Genomic DNA, 13355 nt, shown 5'->3' on the forward strand with positions numbered 1-13355 from the left:
CGTAATAAAAGTCAAAAGACCTTCACTTTTGAACTGCAGACAACATGGGAGAGAGAAAAGACAAGTTTCTCCTAAAAAGTGATATGTGATAAAATACTGATTAAAATAAGTTTTTTTTAAATATAATAAATTGAAATAATCTCAAGAAAGATTTTTTACTAAAACAATTCTCAATAAGTTTCCGGTCTAATAGAAATCTTGGAATACTGCTTGCAACACAATATAATTTCTGGATAGTATCAATCTTTAAATGCTATCTGTCGAGATTTCATAACACTCCCAGCATTGGTTTACACATTATAACCGTTTTAGTGGCGCTACTTTTGTTATTTTCCAACTCAAGCAAAACTGCGAATTTCGTTCGTTGGTTAGGCGTTTGTTTCTGATCAGGAAGAATAGCGCCAATAGCCAGAGTTGGACCGAAAGATATTATTCGTGTATGTCAAAAAATAAATTTGTGGGTGTTTAGCTAATTTTAAGCGAAACCATATAGACACTGCTAAACACTCTGGTGGTCCAATATAACCAGTTGTTTCGGAAAACCTAAAAATGGACACATAATCGATTTGGAAGACGGAAAATTGAAGTTACGTGAGATAGTTGGTAGTCAGGCCGCGATGTCAGACGGCGACGTATTAGGCCATATTGAAATCTATCCCCGGCTCTTTCCGCGGGATGGTGTTGATGCCTATATATCGGGCAACACTCACTTGATTATTTCAAGCGAGGACGTGACATTTCAGCTTACATTTCTTGTGTAGATAGTCTTTGCTCGTGTAGAAAGTTATACTGATTTGAAAAGGATTGGAATATCTGAAGAAATACACTATGTGATACTATTTTACTATAAAAATAATAAAAACGCTGCAAAAAAAAAATAAAAATTTTGTAAAGTGTACGATGAGAATGCTGTGAGTGAACGAAATATCTTGGAGTGGGTTGGCGGAAATAGTATGGAATATCGCAAGTGGTGGAGTAAGACAGGCATGCAAGTTGTCAGGAAATAGGGGAAGCACTAAACATCAACCGCATCAGGCTACAAAATCAAGCTCGTGACCGCGGTAAGGCCGCAACCACTTTTCAATATGACTCATTATTTAACATTTCGCATGAATATTTGTTAAAACCACGGTCGAAGTTCGTGACACATTGGTTCACTTTTGTGAATTAAGTGCTAATTATCCAGAGCGCTGTTTGGCGAATTAAAACGGATCTCTCCATGCGTAATATGTGACAATGCATGAAAAATGGATGGGTTCAATCAGTCGAATGAACAGCAAAGCTACAAAAAACTAGTATCACTGAAATCTCCGTAACATGTTAAGTAATTGTCAAAATGTCATAAAGTTTTGACGTCTATCGTGTGAAGATTGACTATACAAAGAAATCATATGGGTCTGCCAAGAATGTTGTAATATTTGCGTCAGACCAGCGCCTTATTGAACGATGTGAAACTTTTCTCCTTTCTGATTCGAAGCCATTTAATTCAAAATTTTATTGACCTTAAAATAGCAAATTTTTTTTTTTTTAATTTCAGTGTAAAGCTGCTCACTATCGAAACACATTCTTATAACTTATTTTTCAAACGATTATAACAAAAACCCGTAATTAATTAGATCGAAATCAGGAGAAGCGTTTTGGTAAAAATCTTTACACAAAATATTTTTTGATGGATTATTTAAATAGTTCGTAATCGAAACTTTCTAATTCTTCTATAAAATCTCGAACAAATATTATCGTGTACTTTGTTTGCTGGGATGAAACATTCTAATTAAAAAAACAATAAATAAACACTAAAAATAATCTAAACAGATAGCACAGCATTAAGTAATGGGAATTCATATTGATTTTTAATAGCTATCGTTACTATGGCTATACGTAAAAAAAAAAAAAAATTCCGACACTTAACCTATTTTCTCTAAGTAGACTTACTTTCTTGTAAGTAGAACAAGGGCTTTATGTGAAAACGTATGCATGCTTAAGCTTGAGCGTCTACGTGTAAACGAAGAAAATTTCTTAAATCGTTTACGTGAAACATGTGCAGGCACAAGGTCATGGACAGACGGACGGATATGGCCACTTGAGACAATATTCGTAATTTGTGAAATTTCCGAAACTTATTTTCTCGGGGTGACCTATAGATCGTACAGTTTCTACGCACGAAGGGCAATAATTAATTTTTAACCTTAACTGCTTTGTAAACGTGTAAACGGTATCTTAATGTATACATAGGGACGCCATTAAATGCTAAAATCATTTGCATCCATTCTGAATCGATCAACTAAGCGTGCTTATGTTTGCACAATTTGAAGTTATGACGCGTGATATATAGATCAAATCGTCGCCAGGTTTTGATCTATCAAACATTAATTATGGAACAGCGCACACTTCACATACTTTCGAATATGTCGAAATTTTTCGCTAAAGCCTCAGTTTGGCAATTGAAATTTTACGTACTATAGTGCCAACTAACAATTGGTGTAGTGATCCAGAGAGGCGAATTGCTTAACCTTTTTGCAAAAATTCAAATCGAGATAAGAAATGAGATGAAGATGGTTGTTTCAATACTTGTAAGTAGCGAATAGTCTCTGGCGTACGTTTGGAAATTGCATTCAAAAACGCTTTCGATTAACAGGACGGTTTGTGCGCTTGCGAGAATTAGCCAAATAGGCGAACAATTAAGTATCTTTTGAGTAAATCACGAGTTTACCAGATAAGAAAATTTTATTTGGTTAAGTCCGAACTTTGTCTGCCCGTCACATTTATCTTAAAAGAGAATAAAGCAATTTTTTTATGGGTAATGAGCGAAAGGCGTTTGGGAAATATTTCCCGTTTACCTCGCAAGGTAGGCGCGTGTTTTGGCCGATTTCGCCCTTTTTCAATACTAATGTGCGTGTAAGAGCTTCTCATGCTTTTGTTGCATGTTAAGTCGACATCTTCGTTTTGCCAGCCAGATGAATGGTACAAGCAAGGACAGACAGAGAGACGGACATGATTAATGCGATTGACAATTTCGTATTGATTGCGAATATATACAAACCGCATGGGGTCTCTATAGCTTTCTTATGGATTTTTCAAGCGATTTGACAAAGTGGCCAAAACCCCACCCTTCGTCGACGGGTATGGAAATCCACTTTATAATGTACGTTTGTTCTTGAGGCAAAAAATATACGTAGTGCGGCCACAAGAGAAGAAGAAGAAGAAGACTTCTGTGGAGAATTTTGCAATTACTTGGTGCTTTTAGTGCAATTAAAAATTCATGTTTCCGCTAAGTGGGTTCAAAATGAAGCCGCAACGTATTAGAACTTTACGCATGGAAGAGTAACATAATCGAATATTGTTTAAGCGTTGATTGTATGGAACCCCTAATGGAAACACTTATGGAAAAGCAACATTCAACATATTTTCCATAGCCAATCTTGAAGTGTATCTTTTGGATGCCAAAAACTACACGTACTGTGTAAATAAAAATAATTTAATCTTTCGAAATTCTCGTCTTTGAGAAATTTTGTACAACCTCTAATAAATAATATAATAAAAGTTTATATAAAATTGTTTATAGTCCAATCTCTTTCACTCTTTATATAGTTCATTTTTGCTCTCCTTGTCCTCTACAACTCTTTTAAGAAATATAAACTTTCCGCTGTCGTTTTAAGCTTTGCTTCGTTTGAAATATTTTCAAACTTTTCCCTGACGTTAATGCCTTAAATTCGTTTTTTCTTTGGAAGCACTTACATAGCAAAACAAACAAATGGGAAGAGAAAATGAAAATATAAAAGAAGAGTGTACGCAAACACACATGCATATTCAATCTGTTATTTTACTAATTCAAATTGTCGAAATTTCTGCCAATAGTAGTGTAAGGGGGAAAAGAAAACAAAACAGAAAATCTGAACAAGTAAGAAAATTATATTCGGTCGTGGCCAAATCTCTTATACCCGTCTGCGTTATCCTAACAGAGATTTAAAAAAACGAATGGAAGTAAATTTCCATACTCTTTCATAATAGGTGGGCGCGGCTGATTTTTTTCTTTTTTCAGAATAAAAGTAAAAATTTATCTTGTGTGCCTGTTGTAGTTTATGAGCAACGGCAATACGTATGTGGGCGGCGTGGTCGTGTTCTTTGAACTGCCCGCACCACTTTCAAACTCTTTTGCAAATTTATAGGAGATTTTTTTTTGTGGGCGGCAGATTTAATACCGTACATACTACAGAGTTTTGCAGACAGGCAAGCGTGCGAACTAATAGACGGACATGCATGCACGCGCTCCGAATTTGAAATTGGCCAAGAGTTTGTATATGTTATGGATATTTCCAGCTTGCTTCTACGCGTTATAAAGGTATAGACAAGGGAATTAAATTTTGATACACCACAAGAGGCGTGGTCAATATTCGTTTTTATAGAAGTGCTACAACATCAGCCGTAGAATATTCATTCAACTATTTGTAGATTTATCTACTGTAGTTTATGTAGGTTATGAGCCGAAAACCAAGTTTGTATTTCGTTTAGAAAACAGAGGTGTTTTCAGTTTACATGGTACTGTAGGACGTGTCTGTCGACCGTTTAGGTTTATTTTTAGCACCGACCTTTGTGCAAGAGCAACCAATGTTTCTGCAAAAATTTGGGCAGTTATCTTCAATTTCGCAGGCAGAAGAATGTTTATCGCGGACATTTCGTAAACGGACACACCGGCATGCTTAAATCGATTCAGAATTTTAGCGTGGCAAAGGATTTGACAAAATGGCTTTATTTGTCATCCTTCGGTGATGTGTATAAAAAAAAAAAAAAAAAAATTCTAGAAAAATAAACAAAATTCGGATATTTACAGGTTTTTCAAATTAAATTGGATATATATATGTACACATGTTCATATATCTAACTATGTATATCGTCATATATACACATATATACCTATTCCAATATAAATTTGTGCATATATGTACATTAAGATACGCTAGTTCGTATATTTGTTTGTTAGTTTTAGTACTCACATCAACATGTATGCCAGGAAAGGGGAAAACTTTCGTATTAGGAAATTCTCCAGGTGTATAACGATAGAACTCCAATTGACCGCGATAAAATTTTGCCGAATAGAGCGGAGCCCCCTCTAAATCATACATGCAACGTAATATCGCATGTTGGCCACGTCGTACAGCAGGTGGTTCAATGATTAAATTGACATTCCGTAAAGCACCGTCAGCGATATCTAGTTAGAGTAGAAAAACGATGAGAAAAAAAGAAAAGCAAGGAGAGCAGATTAAAATAAAATAAAACACTTTTTTATTAAAACTTTGAATTTGCAACAAATGAACAATTTCGTGTGACTGTGTGTGTGTGTGTGTGTGTGTGCGGATATGTATGCTTGCCTAATATAATCAGTTGTGAAAACTGTGTGAAAATATTTCCACCGCCAGAGCGCAGCAGAAAAGCTCAAAATACAGTTATTAACACATATTCACGCCATTTAAACATACTTTTATTTAAAAATATTATCAAAATTTGTCCTCATATTTCTTTCCTACACTTTCGTACATAACAATTTGCATATTTTCATGCTTAGTTTTGAACTGAGTAAATATATATATATATATTTAGTGACAAATAAGTGTGTTTATGGATTTGTTGTTGGATTTTAGATATATATGTTTTTATTTATTTATTTTTTTTTTTTTTTGTTGATTTACAGCAATAATAACAAAAACAACAACGTTACCTATATATATGTATTAAATGGAAAAATAACTTTCTTCTTTAGTTGTACCTCGGATACCCATCCCTGCCTGTAAATTAATATAAAAATGTAAGCAAAAATTGTTCTCACTGGAAGTATATGAAAATATTAAACGGGAATATGTTTATATTGACCTTCTAGAGAACTTTGACAATTGTTATCACAAAATTCTAGATATATAGCCGCTAAAGGTTCAAATTTCCTAATAAGAATCCCATGAAATTTTCCAGTTTTTAACTAACAGCGTTCGTGATGCTAAATGTAGCACCCAATGGTTGTACTGATGAAAGTGTTACTAGCACGATAAAGTAGTGTTAAGATGTGATTACTATTGATAGTGCTAATAGCATTATTAATATCGTGGACGTTAGCAGTAGTAACTGATATTATTAGTTGTATTTGCTTTGTACCAGAATTAGTAGAAGTAACGTTAGCTGAAGTGTATAGAACCAGCAATAGTAGAAATATGTAGCAGCTGTAGAAGTTATAGTAATAATGCTGTAACTAACTAGTAATAGTGTTACTAGAATTAATTAATAGCAACTATAAGCAGGATTAGTGAAATAAAAAAACGAAAAAAATATGTAAGAAGTAAGTAAACCTATCGTTTATAGACGCATGTAACATAACAACATATAGTTACAGTATTGATTATAGTAATTGAAGTGGTGGAAGTTGTAGTAAATAGTAGGCTAAGCAGTAAAAAGCGGTAGTAGTAGTAAATAGAAGTCACATTAGTAAAAAAAACATAACTGTAATATTGTCAGCAGAATTGAGTAGTACTAACAGTAGCAGAATTACGAATATGTAATAGCAGCAGTAAAACTAAAATGTAGCAACAACATTAGAAGTAAGTTGCAATAGTAATGGAAGTAATAGTATTTCTTGCAACTTAATTTTCGAAAGTGAATTGGTTGTTTAAACGGAGGAGATGCGAACTGAATTTCAGCGTTGTGCTGTATTCTTCTAAAACTAAATGCTTCCGATGTGAAGACAGACGAATGATTAAATTGAACTAAAAATTTGTGTTGATTAACCATGAAATTACTCGTAAAGCCATTTATCATATATATTTTGGGGCAGTAAAAATAAGTGACGGTATCAGCGTTAGTGGTAGTAATTATTTTATATTCCATGTTCGGTTTCAGTTCTCCAATACACATGCGTATTACAATTTAGGTATAAAATTAGTAATTGTAGCTTTTAGTGTCAGCTCGTTTTCGAACATAATTAGTTGGTCTAAGCAAATGAGATCTGATCCAGAATTGAGCCAATCTTTATTCTTATTTTATCGCTTGTGAAAATTTTAATAGTAGAAGGACACACGGACGGAAATAATTTAATCGATATAGAATTTAATGCTAAGCACTTAACGGCATATGTGATGCATTTTTTCATACGTTACAAAGCAAACAACAAATATAATCTGTCGTTCCATTTTGGTGATATCTGTAAATATGTTTTTATAATATATATAATATGGTATGTATGTGTCCAGGCGTTTATGGATTAAATTGCTTTTGTTTGTATTTTTCCACATTTAGTCGGACTAACAATAACAGGTAAACGGACATGTATCCACATATAAATATATATACATATATATATATATATATATATAAATATTTTAACATATTGTTATATATACGATCTTAATTAAAATATTGTCCATAGAATTTTTACAAATAACCACACCTCTTATACTCTCGTCGTTGTATGTGCACATAACGTTAGGTCTACGTAAAAACAACATGTGCATATACACACATCGTACACATCCACGTACGTGTAAGGAAAGAGATTAGATTTTAGGTAATGGCTTCTAACACATATGCATTCACATCTGACAAATGCATATCTACGTTGTTGCTTATGACCACTTGTAGGAATAGCAGACCGATGCACATAAAAATTTTATTTCATCTAACAATTCATGTAAATACATGTATGTGTGGTATGTAAGTTGTTCTATATCCAATACAAAAAAATGCAGCTTTTTAGGGATTTATCAATTTTATTGTTATTGTAGTGTTTTACGTGCATCTATATATGTAATTATTTGCACTTGCAGGTGCTTTATATGTATTCCTTGTAATGCGTATATCACTTTAAATGTTTTAAATATTAATTGGAAATAAAATAAATAAACAATTAAAAATGTTACAGTGGGTCACGTCCAGCCATTAAATACCCTACATCACTTCGCTTGATACAGATCTTCATAAAACAACTTTTCATAATCAAGCTTTGTATAGGAAGCGCCCGAAAAAATTGTCCGATTCGAGCCATTTTTAATAGCGTCCATGGGAGAACGGTACACGTTAGAGTACCAAATTTCATCAAAATATCTCAAAATTTGCGACCTGCAGATTAAACACAAGAAAACAAGACGGACAGGCGGACAGATAAGCTTAAATCATCTAAATCAAAATCACTGTGTCAATCGATTGATATAATAAAACCTGGGTTTATCTCAAGTTGCATGCATCCACACGGACTTGATTTACTTTTGCATCACAAGTAGTGGAGAGTGTAATAAAATGAAAAAGTAGACGAACAATGAAAGGTCTGCACTCAACTTCTACCATTCTGCTGTTAATTTGTAAATGAAGCCTTAATCGAGATTTTAATTTCAACGCTTGAAAATTATGTTTCTGAATTGTATTCACTTGGACACTTTGAGCAAGCAGGACCGCATTAAGGTGATATTATTCAGGCCTAGTCTTACAAAGCCTTTTTATATACGCACAGAAAGGGTTAAGCATTCTTCTTATGAAGTAAGACATCATAAATTTCAATTCTCTTAAACGTCATCTTTAGTTGGATGGGAAGAGATTTCAGTATCTTTGTGAAGAGTATTACCTTCAAGACTGCGGAGTTTTGTTTTTGGGCACGAGTAAGAGCAGAACAACTAACTGAGTCCTTTGATTTCATACAAATCCAAATCAGCTTCTTTGCAGTAAACCTAGCACCAGTACATACTGTTATGCTTGGATGATCGCCATTGTTATGTACAACCTTTAATATTTGAATCGTCGCTAGGCAGATTCTAATAACCACATTACATTCCTTATCGAATTATTCGGGACATCCTTGACTATATTTTCGCTACGCGCACTTCCGTTATATGATTTCATCGATGGAAAGGGCCATTCCTTGTATTCCTTCTTGAGTATTTATTTCCTCATATATGATTTCGATAAAAAATTTTATTCGTTGTAAAGGACACGACAAATCTCACATACCTGCTATGAATGAACGAAAAAGGAAAATAACAATAAAAACAAAACTTTTCTACATATTTTCCATCATTATATCAATAAAAAACACTTCAGCTTCACACATAAAGAATTTCCTATAAATAATATATTTACAAAAAAAAAAATGACTGCACAGAAATATATTTATGTCCTCAAAAAAAAAAAACAAATTTATTTAGAATAAAAGCATCCAAAACAAAGAGTAAACAAAAAAATGATTTACTTTCATATTCATGACAAAATCTTGTAAGCTTAAGTATGCTTGCATTTTATTAGTTAATGGTTTGATTTTGATTTTGAGCTACCCGTAGTACCAGGTACGGTGTAGAAAGCAATATGAAGCACAAAATTATACGAACTACATCTATGCGTTAGACTGTCCCCTAATCGGGACAGTGTTCTTAAACGTTTGCGTACATGTGCTTCGCCTATTTTTCTACGGTGTTCAGAATCACTGTACGTTTACGAGGTGAGGGTGAATAATTTATGAGATGTTTTACGGTTTACGTGTACGTAATTATTAGAAAGTGTGTTTTCTGTACTTTCCTTCGCTTAGCGACGCGTTCTTATCTATTTCGTATCACACAACTTTTGGATTCCGATAGAGCGGACATTGATTGAATTTCTTCACTGTAGTCACGTCATTCTTATTGGCTTGCATACTCCCCTCCTTTCTCTCTAATTCGGTCAACTTGCATTTCAAAACAACTAACACTTCCAACGCTTCATATACTTGAAAACTCCTAGTAAATCTTGGCCACATCCCGAGTATATACTTGCAATACCGTATCTACCGTATCTACTGTAAGTCCGTACTTATAGCGTTCCAAGTACTTACATTCAACATCCGAACCAAGTTCTTACAACACATACACTTGCAACTCCACAAGCAATCTTCATTTCTGAAATTTTACAAGCCTTAAGTGCTTTTGTTCAACACTCCAAGAACATATTTGCAGTGCACCTCACCTGCTTAGCTAGAAGGCGCTTCCATCATCTTAAGTAACTGTTTGCAACACACCAAACATATACTTGCATCTCGCAAGTGTTTGCAATAATCTCAAGTAAGCATAACAAACCCAAGAGGGACAATCCTACAGAATTTGTGGCAAGGGTTTAACGTGGGTTCCTGCCTGTAAGGCTTAACCCCACGGTGGCCCAAACCACTTTTTAAGCGTACTACGCCCCCTGGCGAGTTAGACAATCCCCACAGAGTAGGGGCCTAAACAGCACCAGAGTCCAGATCAGTTTATTGTGTATGGAACAATAAACCCCACTCTGGTGAGTGGCGAGGCCCAGCTGCACTCATTGTTCCATTTTAGCTAGGAACTCGCCAACCACAACCACCAGGTCAGGACTCACCAATTGATCAACTGACTGCTTCCGCCATAAGGCTTCCACTGTGCTTGTTGATCAATTACCACCTTTACCCGCAGGCATTCATGACATGTGTTCAAAAGTAAAAATAGGTAAAAGGGGAGAACTTATTCGTCATACCCCTTTTCCATTCTTGCATGTATTAATTAATTTACCAGACATTTTCTTTCATTCGGCCAAAGGGAAAGCCGTCCATCAATTCCTTTTTGCATAAATAGTGTAATTAATTTATTTATTTGTTACGACTTAAGAACAAGTCCATCATATACCCGCAGGCATACGTGGCTTAGTGAGCGAGCTTCCTGACCCCCGTGGCTCCCAGTTTATTTTGCAAAGCCTTATGGCACACTTTGGGCGTTTGTTAAAAACAACCGTACTTGCTTCGGACAATCCTACAGCTATTTTCTGCAGTATATATGAAACTTTGTAGTGAATATCTTCATTAGTTCTCTCCATTAATTACCTCACCACCTTGCTTTCCGCTAAGAAAAAAATGAATTTGAAAATGTACAAAAAGGCGATTACTAGTTCCCTGCTTATTAATCACGAGTTCAGGAAAAAACTTCTTCAAACCGTTTGAAGATTTATATGCATCTGAGAGCTCTTAGTGTTTACTGAGAGCTGTGTGGTTGGGGTGGTGTAAAATTGTCCATTAGAATCATGCTTAGCTTGAATTTATTTGTTTATTGTCTTTTTGGCAAGTTTGTCGTAACTCAGATGCCTTAGCGGAAAAAGCGAGAATTTTCTTTACTTTTTTATTTTTTAATATGACCAATTACTCAGGGGATGTGCTGCATACTTGTGAAAAGGTGACGGTTAAAAAGAAGTGAGGAAAGAGAAACAAGCGTTGTTGACCGCAGTCTAGTGGCTATGCGACTAATCGGATTGAACACTCACTAGAGCTATGATCAAAAAAACCTCTTGCGCGCTGATATTTGAACCACCAAACAACTCTTACCTACTCGGCTATTCATGCGATGAGGAACATGATCTTAGGACAGAGGCAGATTCCAATAAATATTTCCATTCCCTATAGATTGCCAGCCGTACACTTTTTAGCTGAAGAATAAAAGTGAACAACGGATGGGTGTCATGATATTCGACTCTAACTACATACAATATATTTTCAATTTAATTTTTTTTGGTTTGCTCTTGGTACTAAAATTATTAAGTTTCATTTATTATTTCCATGTAAAGAAGAAGAAGAACGTTCCCCTGCAAGTTTTCAATACAGGAAAATAATTTTACAAATACCTGACCTTAAACAAATAATTGAATGTTTTCGTAAACTATCCCTAAAAATCTGAATCAGTGTAACAACTTGTTCAATTACCCAAATTTACAAGAAACATATAATTTTTCCTTTGCAGTAGTAGTAGACATGTATAAAGTTCGTATGTAACTCTTCTATATATGTAACGTTTCGTTGCCATGTTTTGGAGTTTCTCTCGCAAAAGACTTGATAATGTAAACAGAATATTTTATGTTTTATATACTATGAGACGTTATACGCCCGCAAGGGAGTATCGCCCTGTATTCATGCACACTATAGGTAGGTGTCTTACGGTTACCACTCAGTAAATAGTAAATAGTTTACTTGGTCGCTTATAAGCAAATTTTTGGCGTACTCGTTGCATGTGTATATGTGCATTGTGGGTAGTGCTACTGTTGTTTGTAATAAAATATGGCACTTAATAGCAACACTTTTTATCCCTAAGGTATGTTCAAGATTCTACACGGCTTTCCGTTTACCTTCCCTTTTCCCTGCCCAGAAGAAGAAGACAAGTTTCACTGAAACATAATTCTATATAAAGCTTTTTGCAAGTTCTGTTGTTCACAAAGTGTCTCTTTCGTCTTTATAGCAAAATTCTTTTTAAATATATTACAGAAGAATGAAAAGTTGCACCAAGAAAATAAATAACAACATAAAATTTAGTTATATTCTAAAAGAAACAACAACAAAACAAAGTGTTTTCCCTTTCTTTTTTTTTTCCTTTGTCTTTTTTCCTCTTTTTTTTTTTAAACAATTCTATTCAATGATAAAGAGTAGAAACTTGGTTGTGTAGACAAGGACATATACAAGTTAAGCAAGTTAAGGAAAAAGTTTTGATTTTTAAAGAATGAATATTCAAATTATTGTTCATTTCGGATATACATGAAAATTTGTGTATCTTTTCAGCTTTTTCCACTTCTCTCAGCCCCTTGCCATTTATTGTGTAGAAGTCATTGTAATGTTTAAAAAGTAGACCAAAATTTCATTTTTGTTTTCTCCTGCTCTATGAAAATAGAGCAAGATAGAGAGATTGGATTCGGTTTGAATCGAACTGCATTATTAATCTCCGAGATATGAAGAAAAATGTGCAGATAAATTAAGTTAAGTTGTTCTTAAAAATTTATTACAAATACATGACTAGTATCTGTGTAAACACAGATGTTAAGTTATACGCGCAAGGCGGCTTTGAGAGATATTTATAAATGTTAATTCAATGTCTTCTATTCGAGTCGAATCTATGTGACACACAACCACATACATATATTGTTTTTTGTTTTTTATGGCGTCAATGGCAGCTCACTTCCAACTAGAGATTTTAGGATATCCGGGTGAAACCATCCCGGAGCGGCTTTCGCATTATCTGTGGGACGTGTGCTTACTGATCGTTATTCCTTACTATCCTATATATATAGTCCTATATGCACTCCTATATATAGTCTTCGAATGATTAGAGGTTTTTGGATGTTACCTTCTCCTGGGCATATTCCGGAGAATGCCGGTTAAAAGACCAATGCATTTCGTTCAACATTCTGCACCGCTCCCAGCGTTCTGGGTATCAAAGAGAAGGGCTTGGAGAGTAGAACAGCTAGAAAAGCTAATCAATTGTATTGGACGCCACGACATGGTGGATAACTTTTTTCCGAAAAATACCATCCATATGTGTGTCCGGTAAAAAGACTTGGCTAATAGAATCCGAAAAGCTAAGAGTGTAAAT

The 13355-nt window shown here is 34.5% G+C and overlaps 1 protein-coding gene across 1 annotated transcript in view; it reads right to left on the bottom strand.

Moving 5' to 3' along the window:
- The window catches only part of LOC119640736, an 84027-nt gene that overhangs the window by 45642 nt on the left and 25030 nt on the right, over positions 1-13355 (bottom strand). Inside the window, exon 2 of the mRNA XM_038038940.1 lies at positions 4992-5206. Coding sequence (XP_037894868.1) covers positions 4992-5206 — 215 coding nt within the window. The remainder of the gene's footprint in view (positions 1-4991; positions 5207-13355) is intronic.

This window comes from Glossina fuscipes, unplaced genomic scaffold (assembly GCF_014805625.2).
Source record: "Glossina fuscipes isolate IAEA_lab_2018 unplaced genomic scaffold, Yale_Gfus_2 127, whole genome shotgun sequence".
NCBI lineage: Eukaryota > Metazoa > Arthropoda > Insecta > Diptera > Glossinidae > Glossina > Glossina fuscipes.